The 25,627-nt window shown below is 52.2% G+C and overlaps 1 protein-coding gene across 1 annotated transcript in view; it reads right to left on the minus strand.

Annotated features, from left to right (window-relative positions):
* RAPGEF5 (Rap guanine nucleotide exchange factor 5) overlaps positions 1-25,627 on the minus strand; it is a 249,155-nt gene that overhangs the window by 65,824 nt on the left and 157,704 nt on the right. The window contains exons 10-11 of the mRNA XM_062179032.1: positions 13,837-13,946; positions 13,360-13,448 (exon numbers count right to left, since the gene is read on the minus strand). Of these exons, the coding sequence (XP_062035016.1) occupies positions 13,360-13,448; positions 13,837-13,946 (199 nt within the window). The remainder of the gene's footprint in view (positions 1-13,359; positions 13,449-13,836; positions 13,947-25,627) is intronic.

Genomic DNA, 25,627 nt, shown 5'->3' on the forward strand with positions numbered 1-25,627 from the left:
GGAGGCCAAGGGTACGGCGAGGCAGGCTGCAAGGGGAAAGTGAGACACAGCTCAGGAGCAGGGACATGGGAGGCCAAGATTCTCCCACACAGAGGATACGCCATGCGGAGGCGTGCTTGTCAGTGACAGCTATCCTGTGACATGATGAAGCCACCATGCGACTGAAGCCTGCTGTGCGAGACGAACATGCCAAGATCACAGCCAGGCGCCGCCAGCCGCTGCCGTCCCTTGTACGACTGTCGGATGTGCAGTCACCCGCACAAAAGAAACACTCCAGCAGCCCGCGTCCCGACGACGTCTGCGGCATTTTCAAAGGCAGAGGAGGACGGGTGAGGATCTCCCTTCAGATCCAGCAACTGCAGCAGTGACAAAGACCTCCGAGACACAGAAACGGAGAGATTTCCCAGCCCCTGACGCTCGATTCAACACACGTCCAGGTCATTCCGGGGGCTGATGCTCGCGTGAAACACCATGTCGCTGACATCGCCAGGGGGTCACCCTCACCACCGACCACCGACCTGGTCTCGCAGTCTCCCCGAGTCTCAGTATCTGCTGCTGCTTGCCATCTGCCATTCCAGAAACGCCTGCTTTGCCTCACATACTTCAACAAGTGTCCGGACACGGACAAAATCACACACACACACACACACACACGTTCCACTGAAGCTTAACAGTGGTGTGCTCAGAGAGCCCACGCTGAGAACATTCAGATTCAGAACAGGATCTCCCCTTCAAAAGAACAAAGCCCCAGCCATCACTCGACCAAGAAACTGGGCTACAGATTATTTCCCCCAAGAATTACAGAGAGGAAAGAAACAGAAAGTTTTCAATCCTAAAAGGTATGTATTAGGGAGGCAGAACATACAGAGAAAATTAAACAAGCTGTTCTCTGATGCAAATTTATTTTTTTTAAACAGGAAAAAGTGGGCTTTAGTGAGGATTTATTTCAAAAGCTACTTTCATTCCATGTCAAAGAGACAGAATTAAGATTTAAGCCATTATCTTACTCTTATAACTGAGCACTGTAACTAGGATCTCATAATTCTACATAATTCTGTGTGGCTTATCAGATGTGGCCATTAGAATTTGTATTTAAAAACAGTTTAGGGGCTGGTGTTGTGGTGCAGTGGATTAAGCCACCAGCTCTGATGGTGGGACTCCCATCCCATACTGGAGTGCTGGTTTGAGCCCTGGCTGTTCGGCTTCTGAGCCAGCTTTCTGCTCAGATAGGCAGATAACCTAAGCACTTGAGCCCCTGCCCCCAACATGGGAGACCAGAACGGAGTTCCTCGCTCCTGGCTTCAGCTTGGCCAGCCCTGGCTGTTGTGGCCAGTTGGGGAGTGAATCAGTGATCAGAGGTCTCTACCTGTGTGCATGTGTCTGTCTCTAACTCCCTCTCTCTTACTCTCAAGTACATACATATCTTTCTTAAATTAAAACAAGTATAAATGTATGTATTTTGAGACTCTGAAAATTGACATTCATGTACAAGCTTGGAGCAACTCTCAGTATACCACAATAGAAGTATATATTTTTATTCAAGAGGAAGAGAGAGATAGAAACACATAGAGGAGAAGAGAAAGAGAGAGAGAGAGAGAGAGAGAGAGAGAGAGAGAGAGGAGACAGGCAGAGCTCCTATCCTTTGATTTCCAAAATTGGGAACCTGAGGTCTCAGCCCAGGGCTCCTACATGTGTGGCAGGGACTCAATTTCCTGAACCATCACTTCTGCCCCCCTGTCTGTACTGGCCGGAAGTTGGAGTTAGCAGCTGGAGCCAGGAATAAAACCCAGGTACTCTGATGTGGGTATCTTAACCAGCAGGCCAAACACCTGTCCCCGCATTATCTGATTTTGATCCTAAGTTTCTCTCATTAACTAAGGCCTGCACGGGAGTTGGGATTCTCTCTCTTTTTCTTTTTTTTAAGATTTATTTATTTATTTGAGAGGCAGATTCACGGGGAGAGGGAGAGAGGGAGAGAGGGAGAGGGAGGGAGGGAGGGAGGGAGAGAGAGAGAGATGCTCCATCTGCTGGTTTACTCCTCAAATGGCCGCAACTGCCAGAGCTAGGCTGATGTGATGCCAGGAGCCAGGAGCTTGGGCCATCTTCCACTGCTTTTCCAAGCCATAAACAGAGAGCTGGATCAGAAGTGGAACAGCCGGGACTTGAACCGGTGCCCATATGGGATGCTGGCATTGCAGGTGGCAGCTTTACCTGCTTGGCCACAGTGCCAGCCCCTGAAATCATTTGTAATATTAAAACTAAAATTCAGTTTCCAAACTACAGCTCAAATGTGGAATAAACATGAAAATGATACAACTAAAACCACACACTGGAGGGCTGCCACTGTGGTGCAGTGGGTCAGGTGAAGGCATGTGCTGCCAGCATCCTGTATCTGAGAGTGGAGTCCCAGCTGCTCCACTTCCAATCCCACACTCAGCTAATGTACCTGGGCAGGCAGTGCAGGATGGCCCAAGTAATTGGTCCCCTGCCACCCAGATGGAGTTCCTGGCTCCTGGCTTTGGCCTGGCCCCCAGACTTGACTGTTGTGGCCATTTAGGGAGTGAACCAAGCAATGGAAGATCTGTCTCTCCATTCCTCTTTGTTCTACCTTTCAAAGAAAAAAAAAATCTTTAAAAAACCACACATTCCAATGACCCACGCTCATCCCAAATAGGAACTGTTTCCTGAAAATTATGCTGTTCCCCTCCTTAATATATCCTGACCCATTAGACATCTTCTTTTGCCCATTGGTTATGCTGTAATGAAAACTTCTACATTTCCATTATTAATCAGTGTATGTTAATGATCTTCTGCATCAGCTTGGTCTCACTCCATTTCACTTTGCTTCATTACCAACAAGGGTATTAATTAACCCACAATCTACTGACAGTGTAAAAGCAGCAATCCCCTTGTTATCACACATAATCTTTTTGTTTGAAGGCGGTGTGAACAGATTAACCCAGAAGAAGAACACCTCAAAGGAAATTCACCAGCAAAATCTTAGTGTTAATCATGTCTCAGCAGAACAGTGTGACGCTGTGTCAGTTGTAAGTAGGACCTCCCTCTCTGCTTCTCCATCAATCTCTTCTGAAGCACAGAGCTCACCAGAGGCCACCATGCTCACAGCTAGAAGCCAAGAGGCGAGTCTTCGTGCTGGAGACGAGATCTAAGTAGATACGGAAGCACCAGATTTGGGGTTTACAGCTTGAACTGAATGGTAGATTTTTTTTTTTTTTTACATCAACTCGGCCTTTTATCCACAGTTCTAATCCTTAACAAAAATGATCTTTGGGCTAAAGCTAGGGTGCACTCAGGTGTATTTCCAGTTGCAAGTGTTCACACAATCACTGAGCAAATCAATTAACTTCTCCCTCAGCTTCTAAGTCCATTAAAGGGGGCTCATTACCCTGCACCAGGATCCGTGTCATGGCACGAGGTCTGGAGAAATGAATCTGTGTCTTGAGTAACCTTTGAAACCAGCCTCTCAGATCTGGAAGGGGCCTCAAATGCCATGTGGTTTAAGGCCGCTTCTTTTATAAAGAAGCAAATGGAGAGGAAAATTTCTAGACAATTCTAATGACCTCATCCACAGTTTATAACCTCCCAATGCTTCAGTTACAGTGGTCAAACACACTACCTTCTCCATCTTCGTAATTAGAAGCTACGAGAGCTGCCAAAAACCACAGCAAAGCCAAGCCAAGCACAAGAACTCCAGCACACACGTGACTGAGCAGGGCAGAAACCACATTCTAACCGGAGCACTGCTGCTGTGGCGTGTCTGCAGCCACCGTGCTGGGGATCTTCACCGGCGCGGTCACAGGGGTTCTGAGTCTTCGGGGTATCTGACAAAACACAGCCCTTGCTGAACACTGCCACTCCTCACCGCATCTGAGCCACAGCCGCGCCAGCTGGAGTTTGTGCCAATGAATTTACTCTTCTGCTGATTTTTTTTATTTGCATGTATGCAAACAAAATTAACCTAATATTTCCAAGTGGCAGCTTCTGACAGCTAAAAAAGACCTCCGGTGCCAGCCTCGTCCAGCTGTGTGTCTTGGAAAAAGCTGCTTTCACTCTTTGAGGTGGGAAAAGGCTGACATCTTTGTCAAGCATCTACTCTGCTGCAGAGTCGAAGACTTCATCAATGGCAATTTCCCTATGAATACTGCAAATTTCTTTTACTTGCAACAAAGCTGCTTCTTCCGGTTCTGAATTCTGGCAAATGACTAGAATTTTCATGTTAATGCTGAAAATACTTTAAATGCATTAAAAGAGATTCCCGCTTCTTTAATTTTAAAGACATGTGGGTGTAACTGCCCTACACTAGTGCCTGTAATGATATCATTTAATATATAATATTTTCCTATTTATTTTGTTCATTGTCCGACTCCTTCCCTGAGAAAATCAGCCTCCATGAAGCTTGTAATGTTTGGTTTTCAGGGACATCTCTGGCATTTAAAATGGTTCCTTCATAGCAAGAAGTCTAAGGTATAAATATATATATATATATGATTTATTATTTTTTTAAAGATGCATTTATTTACTTGAAATTCAGAGTTAAACAGAGAGAGAAGGAGAGGCAGAGAGAGAGAGAGAGAGAGAGAGAGAGAGAGAGAGAGAGAGAGAGAGGTCTTCCATCATCTGGTTCATTCCCCAGATGGCCACAATGGCCACAGGTGGGCTGATCCAAAGCCAGGAGCCAAGAGCTTCCTCCAGGTCTCCCACACGGGTGCAGGGGCCCAAGGACTTGGGTCATCTTTCACTGCTTTCCTAGGCCATAGCAGAGAGCTGGATCGGAAGTGGAGCAGCTGGGACTTGAACCAGTGCCCATATGGGATGCCTGCACTGCAGGCGGCGGTTTTACCTGCTCCGGCACAGTGCCAACCCCTATTTATTTACTTTAAAATTCAGAGTTCCAGAGAAGGGAGTGTGGGAGAGAGAAAGAGAAAAAGAGAGAGAGATCTCCCCAAATGAGCGAAACAGCCAGTGCTGGGCCAGGTTAAAACCAGGAGCTTCTTTGAAACCATGGGCATGCAGGGGCCTAAGCACTTGGGCCATCTTGTGCTGCTTTCCCAGGTGCATTAGCAGGGAGCTGGATCAGAAGTGGAGCAGCCATATGGGATGCTGGTGCTGCAGATGGTGGCTTAACCCACTGTGCCACAGTACTGGCACCCACAACGTTATTTTTACCTAGCATGAAGGAATTACGTTTTCCTAAGGTATTCATTCAGGTGCATGTGGAGACTGAATAACGAAGAATGCACTGTTCGATTTATGACAGAGGCAGTGGGGTCAAGGTACAAGTTCAGGAATTGCAGGGGTAACAAGTGTAAGAGACAGGAGGTGGCGCTTTTCATCACGGCAGAAGGTGAGCTGCTACTTCTGCCTTTCCAATAAACTATTTCTGAATATCCCAAAATGGCTTGGTAATCAAACTCTGCAAATGGATTTTACTAGTAGGTGATAAATCAAAGCCAGCCCTTGGAAATGTTATAGTATAATTTCTCAATGGAACTTTCAAGGCTTCTCACTGAGCAAGGTTATGTACAAGCACAGCATTCGGGACACAAACCAGCTCCTATATGAGATGCTAGGGTCACAGGCAGAGGCTCAGCCCACTGCGCCACAGCGTGGGCCCCGGGAAGGAATTCTTGACTCCTGGCTTCAGCTTTGCCCAGCTCTGGCTGTTTCTTTCAGGCATTTGAAGAATGAACCAGTGGAGATTTGTCTCTCTCCTTCCCTGTCACTCCGCCTATCAATAAATCTTTGGAGCCGGCGTTGTAGAGCAGCAGGCTAAGCTGCCCCTTGCAACGCTGGCGTTCCATATCACAGTGTGGTTTGAGTATGGGCTGCTCTCCTTCCCACCCAGCACCTGCTAATGCACCTGAGAAGGCCGTGGAAGTCTGGCCATGTAGTTGGGCCCCTACCACCCACATCAGAGACCCAGATGGAATTCCTAACTCCTGGCTTCAGCTTGGCCCAGACCTGGTGTTTGTGGCCACTTGAGGAGTGAACCAGTGGATGGAAGATGTTCCTCTCTGTTACTCTGCCTTTCAAATAAATAATTTTTTTTTTTAAGGGAAAGGCGGCAGATCCCTCTGAGTCACCGTTTCAGGGATGAAGGCTGCCGCAGAGATCATGTGTGATTTGCTTAAGTTCTCAGGCCGTTTATGAACGCGGCCCAAGGTTAGAGGCTCGTCTCCCTTCCCTGCTTCTGGGCATCGGTTGCTCCCTTAAAACCTCATTCCCCGGCCGGCACCGTGGCTTAACAGGCTAATCCTCCACCTAGCGGCGCCGGCACTCTGGGTTCTAGTCCCGGTTGGGGCGCTGGATTCTATCCCGGTTGCCCCTCTTCCAGGCCAGCTCTCTGCTACGGCCCGGGAGTGCAGTGGAGGATGGCCCAAGTGCTTGGGCCCTGCACCCGCATGGGAGACCAGGAGAAGCACCTGGCTCCTGGCTTCGGATCAGCGCGATGCGCCGGCTGCAGCAGCGGCCATTGGAGGGTGAACCAACGGCAAAAAGGAAGACCTTTCTCTCTGTCTCTCTCTCTCACTATCCACTCTGCCTGTCAAAAAAACAAAACAAAACAAAAAAACAAAAAACAACCTCATTCCCCACAGAAGCCATCATCCTGCGCTGGCAGTCCTCAGAGCCTGGAGAGCCTTGTAGTGCAGTGGCTCCCCAGCCAGAAGCCAGGTGGGCTGTGTTCTCTGCACCCTCAGCTCTTCAGTGCTAAGGGTTGAGACACCAAACAGCTGCGGGCCTCGCGCTTCTTCCTGCCCTCTGGTTTTGTCCTTTTCTGTGAGGGTCTGTGAATTCTGAACTTCGTGCATCGTAGCTGCAGGGCAGGCGCCAGCGGCCCCAAGGCTGGAGGCTAGCTCTGGAGAGGGGTTGCCAGGGGGAGGGGGAGGAAAGCAGGAACGATGCCCTTGGCTCTCAGAAACCTGCCACGGGTCTCTAATAACTGGAGGTGCAGGGTGGGCGACTGGCATAGAGGTTAAGATACCACTTGGGCTGCCTGCATCCTAAAACGTGCCTGGGTTTGAGTGATTCCAGCTTCTTGCTAATACACACCCAGGGAGGTAGCAGGTGATGGCTCAGGTCCTGAGGTCCCTGCCACCCACATGGGAGACCCAGATGGAGCTCCTGCATCCTGGCTTCGGCCTGTCCAGTCCTGGTTGTTGAGGGAATGCGAGGGAATGAACCAGTGGATGAGAGATTTCTTTCTCTCTCATTCTCTGTATGTGTGTATATATTTGTCTCTCTTTCAAAAGAAAAGAGAGAAATTAATGGAAGGGAGACAAAGTGCTATTTCTAAGGCTTTCAAACTTCACTGCTCATTAGCCTCACCTGGGGAGCTGTTAAAGCGCGTATGGCTTAGACTGCAGCTCCACTCAGTAGAATAAGTCTCTGGGCATTGGTATGGTTTGTAAGGGCCCCAGGGAATGGTAATATGCAACCACAGATGAGCTACCCTGCTCCACTTGTTATATGGCACTGCAGAAATCATAGATATATGAAAGATAATCGCACAAAATCATGGAAAGATTTAGCAGTATCTAAAGATTTCTCTACCTACCCTCAAAAGTTTAGTCCTGCCAAGGTCATGTTGCTACGGGGATATTATGGTCTGGAAATCTGGAACTGAGAGGTGATTCGCACTGAACCAGAAAAACCCTGAGAGACAAGGGAATCATGGAAGGCGCCCACTGCCCTGTCTTCTATCTTTGCAAGGATCGCAAGTAAAGCATTCTTAATTTTCCTCCACAAAACTCGTGTGTCAGGGCTTCTTATCAGCGGGCTGCTGGCAATGGAAGAGACAAAAACAGTGAACAGAAGGTGACGTGTGTATGGGGCCCGCTCTGGCTTCGCTGTGGTTCTGTCAGAGCAGTGCTCCTGTAACATGGAGCAGGCACTTGCACGGAAGTTGTGCCTCTTCACAACCAAGACTCACAACCTCAATCACACACTGCACCTGCTACGAGATGCTGGGCGCAAAGCACCAACGCTGGGATGTGGTAACAGACTACCCTGAATGATAGATAACCTCACAGAAAAAAAAAAAAAAAAAAAAAAAAGGCAGCCATACCTTCAAGAAATCAGGTCAGGTCTAATGAGAATCGCCTGGGAGGTGTAACCTATTCCTACAATCCTATTCTCTCCAGCTTGTTTTTCCTGGAAATCTGTAATCCTAAGGGCATTTTCTTCCAAATGATGAACAAAGAATAAGGAAATGGAAAATAATGCATTTCCTCTTTTGTTTTCCCTATGGTGAGCCTGTCATATCACAGATGCGAAGGGAAAAATCAGCAAGATTTGTCTCTATAAAAATCCATCTGCTACACAGTCACCCCCTGGCTTTGAAACAGAAATCATGATTCCCAGCAGAAGTATCTGCGAGCAAAACCCACTTTGATTTCTCTCTGGGGAAGGGGGGAGTTAACCAGAGCAGCACGCACTGTAGCCCACAGCACAGCGCAGGGCTGGCTGTGCCCCCGGCCCCTCCACTCACAACTCTCTGCTGCTTCCCTGTGGCTTCTTTGTCACTCTCCTGGGCTCTGAATGACCACCGGTGTCTGCCCTATTTCTGGGACCATGAAAGGGGGAGCTGCCACAATGGCTAGGTTTTTCTCGAACATTGCAGGAGCTTTCAAGGCAGAACCTGAGCCTCAAAAGGGAAATCTTCCAGTACAGTCTCCAGGTTCATGAATAAGCACCCAGCGACCAGACTCCAGAAGTTCTCCCACCTCCAACAATGAAGAGCGGTGCAAAGGAAGAGATGCTGACAAACTTACGGGACCACACATTTCATCACTGCTTGCTCTTTTGGGGGAGTGCTCTGGCTAAGGTAAACAGATGGGGGTGGTTATAAAGTAATGAGGATTTCAAAGCTGGACCCAAATGCCTGGTTGGTATACTTGTTCTCTATCAGTATTTCCCATTTGTATGCTTTTTAAGAGTTAAAAAAAAAAATTCATTTGTTCAATGCCACAGATGTCATTGGACAATTCCTTGTGCCTAGTACTACCAGGGAGAAAAAATATGAACACTGAGGATTATGAAAATAAGTAATGGTGGGGCCAATGCTGTGGTGCAGCTGGTTAATGCCCTGGCCTGAAGCGCTGGCATCCCATATTGGTGCTGGTTCTAGTCCTGACAGCTCCACTTCGATCCAGCTCTCTGCTATGGCCTGGGAGAGCAGTAGAAGATGGCCCAAGTCATTGGGCCCCTGCACCCACATGGAAGACCTAGAGGAAGCTCCTGGCTCCTGGCTTCAGATTGGCACAGCTCCAACTGTTGCAGCCCTCTGGGGAGTGAACCAGTGGATGGAGGACCTCTCTCTCTGTAACTCTTTCAAATAAATAAAATAAAACTTTTTTTTTTTTTGACAGGCAGAGTAGACAGTGAGAGAGAGAGAGAGAGAGAGAGAGAGAAAGGTCTTCCTTTTGCCATTGGTTCACCCTCCAATGGCTGCCGCGGCCGGTGCGCTGCGGCCGGTGCACTGCGCTGATCCGATGGCAGGAGCCAGGTGCTTCTCCTGGTCTCCCATGGGGTGCAGGGCCCAAGCACTTGGGCCATCCTCCACTGCACTCCCGAACCACAGCAGAGAGCTGGCCTGGAAGAGGGGCAACCGGGACAGAATCCGGCGCCCCGACCTGGACTAGAACCTGGTGTGCCAGTGCCACAAGGCAGAGGATTAGCCTAGTGAGCCCCAGCACCGGCCAATAAAACTTTTTTTAAAAAAAGAAAATAAGTAATGGTAAATGTGCATGTATGAAATGATTTAGGTAAAGCATTACTGGTTGCATGTAAACATCTCTAACTCATCTTTGCATCCAGAACTCAGCTTGATTTGGTAACAGGCCACTGTATGAGCTGTTCGGTTGTTTGTTACTCTACTCTAATATGGATTTATCTATTTACTTGAAAGGCAGATGAGACAGAGTTCTCATCTGCTTGTCTACTTGCCAAATGCCCACAACAGCCAGGACTGGGCCAGGCTGAAGTCAGGAGCCAGGAGCTCAATCTGGATGTCTCAGCGTGGGTAGCAGGGACCCAAGAACTCGAGCCATCCCCTGCTGCACTAGCAGGAAGCTGGAACCAGGGGCAGAGGTGGAATTCAAATTCGAACACTCCTATTTGGGGTGGGACATCCCAAGTAGCATCTCAGCCCCCATGCCCAGTGCCCGGCCCTCTCTTCCACTCTGGATTTGAGGAGCAACAGAAATGCCCTGGCATTCTCTCCTTGGCCACTCAGTTCAGTGACCTTTTCCCACTGCTATGTGAACATCCATTAGCAGCCCCCCCAGCCTGTCCTGTGTGCTGGGGCGGGGCGGGGCGGGGGTTGGTGCAGCAGCTGAGGTGCTGCTTGGGACGCCCACGGCCCATGGTGGAGTGGCCGAGTTTGAGTCCCAGCTCCGCTTCTGATTCCAGCTTCCTGCTGAAGTACACCCCAGCAGGGCCCCCGCCATCCCTACGGGAGACCTGGATGGAGTTCCCAGTTCCTGGCTTGGGCCTGGCCTCATTCCCAGCTGTCGTGGGCACTTGGGGGAGGGAAGCAACAAGAGTTCTGTCTCTGCCTTTCAAATGAAAGGAGAATAAATGAATGTATTAAAAATCAAACAAGAAGGCCTCTGTTGGGCCCTGCATCTATGTTTTCACAACTAAGTGACCTCTGTGCGACAGGGATGGGCAATTCCTCACATCTCTCGCTTGGTCACCTTCCCAGCATCCCTGGGGCACAGGAGCACAGGAAGGTGAGGATGCAGAACAGGCTCACCCCAGCTGCTGGGGCCACGGCTCGGCTCTCCTCCCTTGTACCCCGTCTCCTCCTTGCCCCCGGGGCACCGTGGAGGTCCACCATATGGCTCGACCCGGCCCCATCTGGCGCCATCTCCCTCAAAGGGGAGCTCAAGAACATAAAACCGCTGCTGCTGACTTTTATTGCAGCCCCTTCTCATTTCCCTCCATCTGTCTTCCATATGGTTTGTGCAACTCTATCAGGCTCTTGTGCACCCGGGCTCTGCCAGCCGGATCGAGACAGAGACCGAGAAGTCACCTGTGTCAGGGAAGAGAGGCTCAATGATCTAAACATCTCATTCGTCCAGTGTTCAAACCCCTTTCTCTTGAACTCGAACACAAAATGGACTTTATATTTAGTAGATTTCTTTTTATCGTCAAAACTACCTGGTGGCTTTTCCGTTGTATTTTCTCCAAGCGCAGTGCTTGAAGTGTTGACAAAGTACCTGGGACTTCCACTTGGGCGTCCCTATTATAATACATATCAATCACTGTCTCTAAAGCTTTTGACGTTTCCTATTTCAAAAAATTCTTCTTCGACAGAAGGAAAAGTTGGTTCTATGTCTATGCTTTCAAATGTCCCTGCAAAACTCTAAGGTTTCATGTGTGGTGGTCCCCGCACACTTCAAGGAAATGAGCTAGCTCGTGGAATCAGGTGGGGCTGACCCCTCCGGCCCTGACCGAGGCTGATGCCCTCAGGTCAAGTCCCTGAGCCCTGGTCCTTTTTCTGCTCTGCGGCTGAAGGGACAGCTCTGACCCCGGGGCTGCCATCATTGGGAAGACAGCAGGCATGACACTCGGCAGCCCGTGCTTAGCTGCTATCCGGTGGCGTTAGTGACAGTACTGGGGAGATCTGTCAGTCCCATCAGTCCCAGCAGGAAGTAGAGGGAACTTGATAGTGAGCACGGTGGGGTGTGTGTGTGTGTGTGTGGCTTTTTTTTTTTTTTTGCAAAAGTAAAGGGAACACAAACTAATGTCAGTTAGAAAAACGGGGGGGGGGGGATCCAGCTAGGCCTTGTTAAGGCTTTAATCATTGCTTTGCTTCTTAGTATGACCTACATTCAAAGTCATGTATTAGAGAGAAGCTGAGGGTCATCAACAAGGAGAAAGCCACATGTCAGGTGGCCTCTCCATGACAAAGAGCTTGCCGATATTCTAGCAAATGGCCTGTGTAAAGGCAGCCTGGCCATGGGGACCTGGAAATCACACGCAGTTCCATGATTGCACCTGATGAAGCAGAACATGTGAACCGGCCGCAAGGGCATGGAACATACAGACACAAAAACAGCCCATGCCTCGAGAATCCATTTGTCTTGTAGCTTTTCGTGAAAATGATTTTCCTCCCGTTCCAAAAAGAAAAAAAAATGCAAAATAAAGCATGCAGGTACTTCAAAAAGTTCATGGGAGACGCATATCATGGGGGAAAAAAACCACACACGGAGGTCAACATTTTCTGTGCCAAAAGCAATTTATCTTCTTAGTGCCATTTCTGCAGGAACTTGCAGAAGTTCCCTCGGATTTGCTCGGATTCTGAGATCAGACAATAATGTGACCTTAAGGAACACCCCTGGGTCACTCTGCTCCTGTTTTTAGTCTGCTCCTGTAGGCACGGTGGGCACGCCTTGCTGTGTTTCTCTCACTGGCCTTCCTTCCTAAGGTTCGGACAGAACTACCAGGCCGCGGGAAACTCTCGCTCCAGCCTGACCTGTGCTTTCACCATCCCTCCCGCCCTGCCAGCAGCAGCCCGAGGGCTCTGCACCAGTGCAATCCACCACTGCCTTTTCTTGACGCAAGCAACATCCTGCACGGCGCAGGTTATCACAGGGGCCAGGGCAGCTGCAAAAAAGCGCATTTCATTTAGCTGCAAACGCCATGCTCCCAGCCCAGGCCTATTCACTGAAATAATTGCTCCAGGCTGCAGCGAATTACAGGTTCTGGTTAAGAGACTCTAGGAGCCTCCCTTCTGTGCTATGGCTAAGTCGTTTCGTCAACAGAACGGCAACGCTTCCTAGAAGGGCATGGGTGGGCAAGCTGAAAGGGTATTTTGCGCTGGGTTAAGCAGAAAGGACAGGAAAGCTGATCACTTAAGGCCTCAGTGAATCAGTGCGTGGTCTGCAGGGCTACGACCCTCACCCTGGCTCTGAGCAGCCAGCCTGCAGAGCACTTAGAGAACGGCAGAAGTTGAGGTTCAGCCTGCAGCTGCCTTCATTGTTGACGTCTGGACTAGGAGACGCGCGGGCCCCCAGCCCCGCACTCCCTCCCACCAGGTGGTCGCTGCGGGCCCCAAGCCCCTGGCATTTCTTTCCCGTGCGCACAGGCGATGGAACGCTGGCCACCTGCCAGCTGCCTGTAGGTGACATTGGGGGAAACACCACCACGGGAGAAGCAGGAACATCTGCCCAGCAGGCGTTTTTTTTGTACACACTTCTCCAGTAGCCGGCAGGGGCTGGACACACGTCCGTGGACCGGATGGGGACCGGAGGGCACGAGGCGTGTGCCGGGTCCCCCTTGCCAGCTTCGCCCCCCTGCAGGGAGGGTGGGGTCACAGCGCCATGGCCTTACCTGTTTCTTTGTCCTGGACCTCTTCCAGGTGCAGGTCGTTCAGAAGGTGCTCCAGAATCTTCTCCGGGGTCCCGGACACCACCACATATCTGTCGGAGAGCAGGGAGTCCACTGAGTCCTCCTCGGCGGAGGACTGCGAGCGGCTGCTCCACCCGTCCTCGTCATCCTCCTCGTCGATGTATTTGAAGTAAGGCACATCGAAGGTGGGCAGGGGCGGCGCGCGCTCCTCCTTGCGCGGCAGCCGCGGGTCACACACCCTCAGCCGGGAGCTGCCCATGGCGCACGGGCGCTAACAAAGGCATCCCCTAAGCGCTCGCAGCCCGCGCGCCGCGCCCGTGCTCTCGCGGCGAACGGCGCGCGTCTGGCTGCGGGGAGCCCTGCAGTCAGCCAGAGCGCCGGGGAGGCGGGGAGGAGAGCCAGGGAGGCGGGCAGACGAGGCGGCGCGGGCTGGGGCCGGGGGGCGCGGGCAAGGCTCACCTCCAATCGCCGTCGGCCGCGGGGGCTGGGCCGCCGCCCCGCACTCTCCTCAGCACCAGGACGTCCCGCTCCTGCTCTCGCACCTGCACCGTGCTCACCTCCTCGTCTTGCTTTGATGGTGGATGGGGGAAGGAGAGAGGGAGAGGAGATTAAGAACGGGGGAAAAGGGGAGGGGAGGGAACCCCCAAAGCCGACCCCCAGGAGCTCGCTGAAGCTGCAGCGCTGCGTTCCCTGGAGCTGTTTCCCCGACCCCGCACCCCTTCTTTCAAGGTTCAGAATAAACGCGGAGACCGTTAAGAGTCCATGGTGCAGCAGCCGGACCCAAAGCACAGAGGGTCAGAAATACAGCAAATAGAAAATACAGGGCGGGGGGGAGGGGGTGGCATTGCAAGAGTTGGTGTTTAAAATTAAAACTATCTGAACCACTGCAATGAGGGAATGCATCGTGCTGCCTTCCTTCACCTGGCTGACGTTCAGGAAACACTACCAGCATGGGGAAAGCACTTAAACCTTCCACTATTGAAATACCAGAGCCCTTGTTGCTTTGAGAAGCTGTATTCCACGGCTACAGCAGGTGCACAGCACATGCAGTGGCTTCCCAGCCTGTCTTTAAAGGGAGATAGAAGGCTACCCCTTCCATCACCCAGGGTGGTCACTCACTTGCCTTGCTAGAAAGAAGCCAGGCAGAAAGTGATCCCCTGTTGGAATCTCATAGAGTTGTCCCGGGGTGAGGGCTCTCTGCCTGTCTCCACCCCAGCCCAGCTTGTAAAAAGGAGAGAAGGCTGAACCATCACTCATTTCTGCATACACAGCTTCCCGGCTGGGACCAGTGTGCTGTGCTGACGTGGCCCTGTCACAGAGGATGCCCCCTGCTGACCCGGCCAACCGTGAGTGAGGAACTCCCTCTCGCAGGGGGTTCCGGGTGTGATTCTCCCCAGCGCAGCACCCAGGAAGCAGAAGGTAGCCCCTCCCACCCCGGTGGGGGAGAACCCAGGATGCACCTAAGGACACTGCATTTCTGGTGATGTGAGCAGGAGGAGGTGACAGCAAGCAGGTTTCACCTCTCTTCACACGTTCCTGCTGCTACTGACAGCAAATCGCACCTCTAATTAGGTACAGACATTAAGGAGAAAGGCTGGGGGCCTCCCACAGGGGAACAGGTACCTGATCCAGTAGGGTAATCAGGGATGAATACGGGTTTTGTTCACCTTTCCTAAGAGTGGGAAGGCACTGATCTCACCTTAACTGCTCACCAAATCCGTGACCACATTCAACTCCTGGTGTGCCGACCCCTCAGTTTCCTGGTCACTTAGGTCCTCCAAGATTTTCTTAAGAAATCTAAGAGTACTGGCCGTTCTACACAGCATTGTAATTTCATGATCATTGTTTTCTGATCTTTGAGCGGCACATGATGCTAGGACGTGGAGCTGCGTTACTGTCTCAGCAAGGTCAGACGCAGAAGTCACTGTGGCGATTAATGCTGGGTATTCACTGTGAGTTCTCCCGGAGGATGGCTGCCTGGCTCCCCGAACGTGAACATCAATGTGTAACCGCCACTTCTCATTTCTCCTACGGGGCTCTTTTGTTATCCAGGTGGCTGAAGGGGAACAAGGGGGCCGGAAAGAGGGCAGATACTGAACCCCTCTCCCTCTGCCCCCAAAACAGGCATACCGACACGTCCAGACACACACACACATTGTCCTGAAAGGACGCAGGCCTGTCCCTGGCCGACACGCATTTCCCAGGAACCCGCTGTCGTGCTGAAGTGCATTCTGCACTCCACGCGTGCGTGATGTACGGTGTGATTAACTTCCCAGGGCCACACACATACATATGCATGGGCAGGGTTTCTCTCATGTCTGCCTAACTGAGAGGCGATACGTGGCTGCGCCCATGGCAGCCACACTCCACTGGGCAGGCAGGCGAACGCCTGGGCCGCGCTGATATACTATCAATAGCATCTATGTCGCTGGGATCGCATTTCCATTTGGAAAAGCTGTTAGGAAGAAAAGGCAGAAAAATCCATGTCCAGAGAGAGAGGCACGTTATCTGAGACTGCCACGAGATCCTCCTCCTCCTATTTAGGATATCTGGCTCTCAAGGAGGACAGAGAGATGAATGCTGCCTGACCTGCTCGCTCTTGATGCGCGTTAGCCTGGTTCAGAGTGAAAGTATTCACAGCGGGTGAAGCTGCTGTCTGCAGTGCAGGCATCCCATTTGGGCGTGGGTTCGAGTCCCGGCTGCTCCACTTCCAGTCCAGCTAACCCTGCTAATGTGCCTTGGAAAGCAGCAGAGGGTGGCTCAAGTCCTTGGACCCCTGCACCCCCACGTGGGAGACCCGGAAGAAGCTCCTGGCTCTGGCTTTGGCCTGGCCCAGCTCTGGCTGTTGTAGCCATCTGGGGAGTGAACCAGTGGGTGGAAGATCTCTCTGTCTCTCTCTTTCTCTCTGTAATTCAGCCTTTCAAATAGATAAGTCCTTTTAAAAAAATGATTTGCAGGTGTCTTCCACACATTCACGGTCCTAGGACTGTGGGAAGGAGGCCCACATGAAGAGACTGCAGGAGGTGATTGGGGGGGGGGGGGGAAGCTGGAGGATGTCTGTCTGGCCAGGGCAAGGAGGCAGGGAGAGACAAGTGATGAATGGGGATCTTGGAGGGGCTGGGGACCACCTCCCACCTGAGCTGGCACAGGCAGGTTGGGGAGGAGAGTAGCAAGAGAAGAGGAGCCTGGGTTTTCCTCCCAGGTTTGCACTCCCAGCTCCTATAACCCCAGTGATTTCCTGAGTGAGTAGTTCCACAGGACGGTCCTTGGTTAAAATATCAGGCCTCAGGTCCTGGGCTCCCCGCGCAGCTGTGAACAACCCCAGAGCCCTAACAGGTGAAAGGCAGTCTTTTGTGATTTACAAGCAGCCCCAGCAGCCTTCAGAATTTATGTTAATTAGGTGATTTTTCTGTAAAGTCCCGGGTTTGCCCCAGGATGGGGGGGGGGGGGGCTGGTTGCCAGGGGAACCGCCCAGGTGCTCCTAGGGCTGGAATGCAGTGGGGGAGGGGCTGGAGGGTTGCCAGTGGCCTATGGTTTAATCTAGGGACCCACATCCTAGAGCTTCCAGAGAAACCCACAAGGATTGGGTCCACTGGGCTCCCGGCAAGGTGAGTGAGGACACATCTCCTGGCCAGAGGACAGGTGCACCCCGCTCCACAGAGACAGAAACTCCCACGCCCAGGCCCCTTCCAGACCTCCTCTGGATCTCTTCATCTGGCTTCCGCTGTGTCCTTTAAAAGTCCTTTCTTAGAAACTGGGAAATCTAAGCCAACAGTTCTGTGAGCTGTTCTAGCACATGAATCAAACCCAAGGCCCTCTGCTTCACAGCCCGCGGGTCAGAAGTGCAGGTAAAACCACCAGGAGCTTGCAGTGGGCATCCCAGGTGCGAGGCAGCCTTGTGGGGCAGAGCCCTGATTCCAAGGGGTCTGCTTCAGCCTCCAGGTAGACAGGGTGGGAGGAGGACACCCAGGCGGTGCATCCACAAAAGGAGCTCTCCCCTGCCCCCACACACATGCATCCACTGGCGTGGCTGCTTGAGTGAGAACAGGAAACATAAACAACCAAAACACTTGGGGTTTTTGCCACTGTATATTCAGACACCGAGCCCTGGGGGCTGGTCTGGCACTCAACTGGGTTTCCACATGCTCCTGCAGAAAGTCACCAGCAGACAAGGCCACTCTGCGACCACAGTGGAACAAGACAAAAACTCATCCTCTCTGTGTCCACGGCTGAACGTGAATAGGGTCCAGCACACAGGACACCGGCGCCCGGGTGACACGAGTGACGGCAGCTTCGTTCCCAGCGTCAGCAGTGGCTCTGCTCAACATCTGCTCTCCCGGTAGAGAAGACCTGTTAGGACGGCCAGTCCTAGACTTAGCCCATCCCCAAGCAAGCTCCTGCCTACCAAAGCCCTTCCCAAGATCCCCACACACAAACCCACGACTCCCATGTCCTTTCTTCTTCATTTTTTGAAAACGATTTCAAAGGCAGAGTGACACACAGAGAGAGAGAGAGAGAGAGAGAGAGAGAGAGAGAGAGAGAGATATCTCCCATCACCTGGTTCACTGTCCAAATGCCCACAACAGCCAGGGCCAGGCCAAACCCAGGAGCCAGAAGCCAAGAATTCCATCGGGGTCTCCCACATGGGTGGCAGGGGCCCAAGCACTTGAGCCCTCATCGGCTGCCTCCCAGGCGCAGTAGCAGGGAGCTAGATTAGAAACAGAGTAGCAGGCAGTAGCGGGGAGTTGGATTAGAAACAGTAGCAGGGACTGGAACACTTCCACATGGGATGCTGCTGTCCCCAGCTGTGGCTAAACCTACTGAAGCACAACACCCTCCCCCAGCTCCTTTTCTATGTCATCCCCTTCCCCTCCTGCACTGCCCCTCTGTCCCCATGGGGGCAGGCATCTCTCAGGACAGCAGGCAAGAAACCCTACTTGCTCTCTTGCAGGTATGTTCCTGGTGGGCACTGCCAAGAGGGGTGGAGTCCGGGACCAAACTCATCCCTATGTCGGGGTGAGGGCAGTCCTGCCCCGAACTTCCTGCAGTGGCGGTGGGGAACATGGCTCAGCAAAGGGTAATGTCAGAAGACACAGCCACTGCGGCATGTGGGAGAGGAGGAGGTTGGAGAGGGAGAGGGGGAGGGATGAGCTGAGCAAGTGAGAGGAACTCTCAGGACAGTGGGGAAAGGGGCTCCATCAGGGCCACCCAGACAGCCAAGTGAGGTGCGGATGCCACCTCAGGTCTCTGCCCATGGTGCTGAACCCCAGTGTGGACACCTCAGGGAGACGGCTCCCCTCTTCCCAAAACACACTTTAGCCCCCAATCTGCAGAAACCACTCCTTGTGCCTCCTCTCTTGAAGGGATGAGGAGGAATAAGAACTCCAAAAACAGACGAAATGGATTCAAGGCTTAGCCCGGGGGACAGGGCTTGCAGGAGGGAGCACAGCAATGCATTGGGGTCCTCAGCTGTATGCAGGGGAGGAGTGATCATGGGGCGAGTGCTCCCAGAATCCCAGCGCCCTCTGAGCAGAGCCCAACAAGAGCATGAAGACAGAGGAGGGCTCCCAGGTCTCCCTGCGCTTTGTGTGGCAAAGCTGTTTGGCCATGCTGCTATCAGATCTGTGAATTCCAAATGCACAACAGAAGTAGTACCTTTTTTTTTTTTTTTTTGACAGGCAGAGTGGATAGTGAGAGAGAGAGAGAGAGAGAGAGAGACAGAGAGAAAGGTCTTCCTTTTTGCCGTTGGTTCACCCTCCAATGGCCGCTGCGGCCGGCTCATTGCGCTGATCCGAAGCCAGGAGCCAGGTGCTTCTCCTGGTCTCCCATGCGGGTGCAGGGCCAGTACACCACGCTGATCCGAAGCAAGGAGCCAGGTGCTTCTCCTGGTCTCCCATGGGGTGCAGGGCCCAAGCACTTGGACCATCCTCCACTGCACTCCCGGGCCATAGCAGAGAGCTGGCCTGGAAGAGGGGCAACTGGGATAGAATCTGGCGCCCCAACCGGGACTAGAACCCAGTGTGCCGGCGCCGCAAGGCGGAGGATTAGCCTGTTAAGCCACGGCATCGGCCGAGAACCAGTACCTTGCACTGAACCCATGTGGGAGACCTAGAAGAAGCTTCTGGCTCACTACGCCTGTGTCCATCTCAAGGCCTCAGCCTAACTCTGATGCACCCACGACGTTCCCATCCAGAATCATTCCCCTCCCAGGAATCCCGTGGCCTCCAGTTGGCCTGACAGTCCTTCCACATGGCCCCCAGGGCACTGCACAAATCCTCCTGGCTTGGTACCCTGAGAGCAGGGGCTGCAGCCGTTTTTCTGTCTTCCCCTAGGCCATGCGGCCACCTGCGGGCGGGGATCATCATATCTTCTGCTTTTAGTTCTCACTGATCAGCCAGGACTTGACACGGCAGAGAGACTCAAAGAACACTTGCTGAGTAAGCTGTAGAAGGAAAGGATGAGTGGGTGAATGTGCATTGTAAAGTTGAGGTTTAGAGAACAACACCTTCCATCTCAAACAATTCACTTCAAGGGGTGAATTCTGATAAGGCTGACAGAGAGGGGTGTCTTGCTGAGTCATCAGACTACTTTGCTGGTGGTGCTGGTTGGTAGTGGTGGTGGTTACTGGTGGTTGTTGGTAGTGGTGGTAGTGGTTATTGGTGGTTGTTGTTGGTAGTGGTGGTAGTGCTGGTTGGTAGTGGTGGTGGTTATTGGTGGTTGTTGGTAGTGGTTATTGGTGGTTGTTGTTGGTAGTGGTGGTAGTGCTGGTTGGTAGTGGTGGTGGTTATTGGTGGTTGTTGTTGGTAGTGGTGGTGGTTATTAGTGGTTGTTGTTAGTGGTGGTGGTGGTTACTGTTGGCAGTGGTTGGTGGTTCTTAGTGGTGGTGGTTATTGTTGGTGGTGGTGGTTGGCTCTGGCCTGCCCTGCCCAGCACCTTGACCATCAACTTAGGCAAGGCCCCCAAATGGACCTGGCGACACTGAGAACAGCTGCAGTGCTTGTTCCGGGGGACAATGCTCAAGACAGGCAGGCGTTTACCCACATCAACATGGCCTGTGCTAGTTCAGAACCTTGGCCTGGAGATGGCTCACCTAGAAACCACTGTGAGACAGCCCTGGGGCTTGACCGTTATCTGAGATTAATTTGTTTTTTATTTGAGATGCAGGAGATAAAGGGAGGGAGAGAGAGAGGGAGGGAGAAAAGGGGAGACAGAGAGAGAGAGAGAGAGAGAGAGAGAGAGAGAGAGAGAGAATATGAATGAGCACATTCCCATATGCTGGTTTACTTCCCAACATGGCTGCAATGGCTGGAACTGGCTGGGCTGGACTGCAGCAAGGAGGCAGGAACTCAGTCCAGGTCTCCCACACAGGAGGCAGACAGCTGACTACTTGAGACATCACTGCTAACTTCTGGGGCATGCATTAGCAGGAAGCTGGAACCAGGAATGTAATCCACACAGCTCAGCATGGGATGCGGGCATCCTAACCAGTGTTTCACCTGCTAGGCTGAACATTGCCCCAGTGATAAGCGTTTTGAGAAGCGCAGAACGCCATGTACTCAGTAGAAACTGTGCCATTTAGAGGTGACATAATGTGATTCCACAGTGGTAGAGGTCACCACAACTCAGGAATGAAGGACACAGCACTGTCATATGTCACCAGTGGACCCCCAAGGCATGGGCACCAGAAGGAACTGGCCACGACCAAGCAACTCAGTATAGAAGAACTTTGCTGAGGGTTCACCATGCAGCAGGCAAAGCTAAGAGCTGAACAGTCACTATCTACTCATGACAATGACCTTGAGGTAAGTACTGTAAAAGCCCCCATTTAAGTGATAGAGACTGGAGCAGAGAGAAAAACTAACTTGACCAAGAAAGATCACAGAGCAGGGATGTGGTGAGGCTGAGACTGAGTCCAAACAGACTATACTCCAGCTCTTTTTGAACAGAACCATGGATGTCCCCCAGGATGGTGGGGGCCCCCGCCCGTGCTCCCCCTCATAGGTGACTGCTGTCATTGGGATCTGCTTTACCCTGGTGCCCATAGCCAGCGAGCAGGCTGATCTATGGAGTGGGTCAGGCACAGGGTGCAACTGGCCATGGTGAGGCTTGGAACTGCTAGGAGAGCCGGGTCCCGATTATGGATGGCTCATGTGGTCTGGAGAAGCCATCGAGGGATCAGACTCCAAGAGAAAAAGAGCTGACGAGAGCTGAGCACGGTGTGGGGGCCACGGCTCAGGCAGCTCAGAGCAGGCACAGCAAGACTCTGCGAGGGGAAGAGGAAGTGCTGACAGTCCCGGCAGGGGCGCATCACACGTGGCAGGGACCTGTTTCGGAGGAAGTCTGTGTCTGTGGGCACCTGTGTCCGTGCAACTCGAGGACAGGGAGAGGAGGAGGAGGAGAAAACTGGGCAGAGATGAGTGTGTGGACACAGGGGGTTGCCGACCACAGTACTTGGGAGTCTACACTAAGAAGCCACAAGGTGGGCAGAGAAAGTGCTCCGGTAGGTTCAGGCCAGGTTGCTGGACCATCTTAGGAAGGAGAGATCAAGGGCATGAGTGACAGCAGGTCATTTCCAGTCTGGGAGCTGCCCTTTGTGATGGAGAGGCCCTGGGACTGCACCTGACTCTTCAGAAAGGCGACCCTCCACTGCCAGGTGCAAGACGACGGGGTTGCGTGTGGTGCAGTGTATGGAAGCAGGGACGAGACAGCAGAGTGCGCCTTCCAGGGCAACCACTAGGGAACGAGCAGACGGTTCTTGACCGAGGGTAGGGCTAGGCTCTGCATCCCTTCCAAGCCTGAAATCCCACAGAATTCATCAGCCAAGAAGCCCAAAGAGCTGGCTGTCTCCAGCAGGAGCGAGATAGCTCTGTCTGAAGCTACGAGGAGTCGCGCACAGCTTGGCAAGCCCGCATCTCTTTCCAGACTATAAATGGGGGCACAGCAGAAGGGAGGCCTTGTCTAAGAAGTTTGTGTGAAAACAGCCTTCACAGATCCGCTGACTGTGCATCTCATGTTGCTTTTTGGTTATGGAAACATGTCATCAGATCGTCAAAAACACGAAAGGCCAAGAGGGTACTGCTGACAAGAGAACGGGTCAAGAGCAAGATTAAGTCAGCAGATGTGTGTCCAGGTGAGTGGTTATGATGACCAGGCCGCAAAGGCACTGGCCGAACCAATTCAACCTTGAGCAGGCTACTCTAGCAGGAGAATTATCGAATTATCATCATTAGTTCTTCGTCTTTTTACCCGACATTTATTAAGATTAATAACTCGAATTACAGCCCAAGTGGGACTAACAGGATTCATAATCCAAATAAACTAAATCTAGGTAAAGCCTGACTCTCATAAGCGTGGAAGCAAACACAAATTTATTATAGAACTTGACCACACATTCAAAGAAAACCAGCAAATCATGGTCTGGTTAGAAAGCTCCAGGCTGCTAGTTCTTACCCCCTCTAAGCTTTATTATTTTATAAATCAATTCATCTGAAAAACCTGATGCTAAAGCCAGTCTAGGAGTTTGATCCTGGGGCCGACTATACTCGTAACTTGCTGCACAGTGCAGCCACAGAGCTGGGGACAGTCTGCAGTCCCTTAGGGCATGTAGGTGTCTTTCCCTCCAAGTGTGCATCCATGGCTGTACAGCTCAAGGGATCACTCACTCTGGACACTGGCAGAAACAGAAGGCAACACTCCGGTCGGGGCACCGATCCTGTCCCGGTTGCCCCTCTTCCAGGCCAAGCTCTCTGCTGTGGCCAGGGAGTGCAGTGGAGGATGGCCCAAGTCCTTGGGCCCTGCACCCCATGGGAGACCAGGATAAGCACCTGGCTCCTGCCATCGGAACAGCGCGGTGCGCCGGCCGCAGCGCGCTACCGCGGCGGCCATTGGAGGGTGAACCAACGGCAAAAGGAAGACCTTTCTGTCTCTCTCTCACTGTCCACTCTGCCTGTCAAAAAATAAAAAATAAAAAAAAAAAAAAAAAAAGAAGGCAACACTCAGCTAGGGTTTGGGAAGTGTTTAATGAAGGGACAACGGATGGGAGCCTGAATACTGGATCGCTTTGGGAGCTGGAGGGGAAAATGGGAGACTGGAGCGGCTGTCACGGCAGGAGGCAGCAGCACAGAGACGGGGAGCAGCTCCCTAAACTTTCTTTTCTTTTTTTAAAGAGAAAGGTTTTTTTTTGTTTTTTTTGTTTTTTGTTTTTTTTTGTTTTTAACAGGCAGAGTGGACAGTGAGAGAGAGACAGAGAGAAAGGTCTTCCTTTTACCGTTGGTTCACCCTCTAATGGCCGCTGCGGCCAGCGCACCGCGCTGATCCAAGGCCAGGAGCCAGGTGCTTCTCCTGGTCTCCCATGGGGTGCAGGGCCCAAGGACTTGGGCCATCCTCCACTTCACTCCCTGGCCATAGCAGAGAGCTGGCCTGGAAGAGGGGCAACTGGGACAGAATCCGGTGTGCCCCGACCGGGACTAGAACCTGGTGTGCCGGCGCCACAGGCAGAGGATTAGCCTAGTGAGCCGCGGTGCCAGCCTCCCTAAACTTTCTAATTTAATTAATTTTTAATTAAAAAAATTTTTTTTTTATTTAAGAGATAGAGATTTTCCATCCACTGGTTCACTCTCCAAATGCCTGCAACAGCCAGGGCTGGGTCATGTTGACGCCAGGAACCAGGAATTCGATCCGGGTCTCCCACCCGGGTAGCAGGGACCCATCACTCACTGCTCCCCAGGCTGTGCATTAGCAGCAAGCTGGACAGAAAGCAGAAGCAGGACTGAACCAAGCACCCTGATACGGGATGTGGGTGTCATCCCAAGTGGTTTTGTGTTTTTCTTTTTAAGATTTATTTATCTACATGAAAGTCAGAGCTACACACAGAGAGAAGACAAGGCAGAGAGAGAGAGAGAGAGAGAGAGAGAATCTTCCATCCACTGGTCCGCTCCCCAACTGGCCGCAATGGCTGGAGCTGCGCAGATCCGAAGCCAGGAGCCAGGAGCTTCCTCCAGGTCTCCCACGTGGGTGCAGGGGCCCAAGCACCTGGGCTGTCTTCCGCTGCCCTCCCAGATCACAGTAGAGAGCTGGATTGGAAGTGGAGCAGCCGGGACCTGAACCAGTGCCCACATGGGATGCTGGCACTGCAGGCGGCGGTCCCACCCGCCACGCCGCAGTGCCGGCCCCTCCAAATGATTTTCTTCCTGGTGTGGTCTTTGAGAGCAGTTAATCACAAAAGTGTTATATTTTTAAATCATGGAAGCTCAAATCTTATGAAATCTTTCCCAACAAGTCCTTTAGGTCCAATATTAAAATTCTCGGTTCCCGGGCAGATTCGGGAGGAGGGATGGAGGATGAAGAGGGAGACATGACATAACCAGCCCTACTCTGATGCTGCCTGCCTGGGAACAGCCTTGCTCTGTTTAGTTCTGTAGGGTGAATGCATGGCCTGGAGAGTGACAGACGCGCAGACAGATAACCGTAAATCACGGGCAGAGGTTGACAGAGCCCAGGAGACAGAGGCTCAGCCCCAGGGGATCAGAGCACAGATGGCGGCCGCGTTACGCCAGGAGCCCGTGGAAGAGCTCAGCATCTAGAGCTCCAAAGCCAGACCTAAGCAGAAGCCTCCGAGCTTTCCCGCTGCAGGGATGGAGCTTGATTCTCACGCCCAGGGTCTTTTGAGCCCCACCCACCCACAGAGAGGCCCCTTCCTCATATTAAGGCTGGGATCAGAGCTGCAGACAAGGCTTCCCACTGTGCAGGCAGGACAGGGTGCCAGGGCCAAACCCTCCCACAACTGTGTGGCTGGGGGGAAAAGACACCCAGAACCCCCAGTGCATCACCTGAAATAGGAAGCTATCAGGCCCTTCGGGGTTGTAGCAATCAGAAAGACGAGTGTGCAAAAGGCCGGGCATCGTCCCACCTCAGCTACTACTCGTCCATCACCGGGGACTCGACAGACCCAAGTTTAACAAGCCACCTCCTCCCACCTCCCTGACCATTTCTCTACTGAATGGGTGATGACCAACTCTGGGTAATATAAAAGTTAAAACTTAGTGCTGAAGTTGCCTGCATACAACATCAGTGTACCTGGTTCTGATTCCTGGTTCTGGCTCCTGACTCCAGCTTCCTGCTGCTGCACACCCTGGGAAGCAGCAGGTGATGGTTCAAGTAGTTGGGTCCTTGCCGCCCAGGTAGGGGACCTGAACTGAGTTCCTGGCTTCTAGCTTCAGCCCTGGCTGCTGTGTGCATTTGGAGTAAACCA

This window comes from Lepus europaeus, chromosome 20 (assembly GCF_033115175.1).
Source record: "Lepus europaeus isolate LE1 chromosome 20, mLepTim1.pri, whole genome shotgun sequence".
Taxonomy (NCBI): Eukaryota; Metazoa; Chordata; class Mammalia; order Lagomorpha; family Leporidae; genus Lepus; species Lepus europaeus.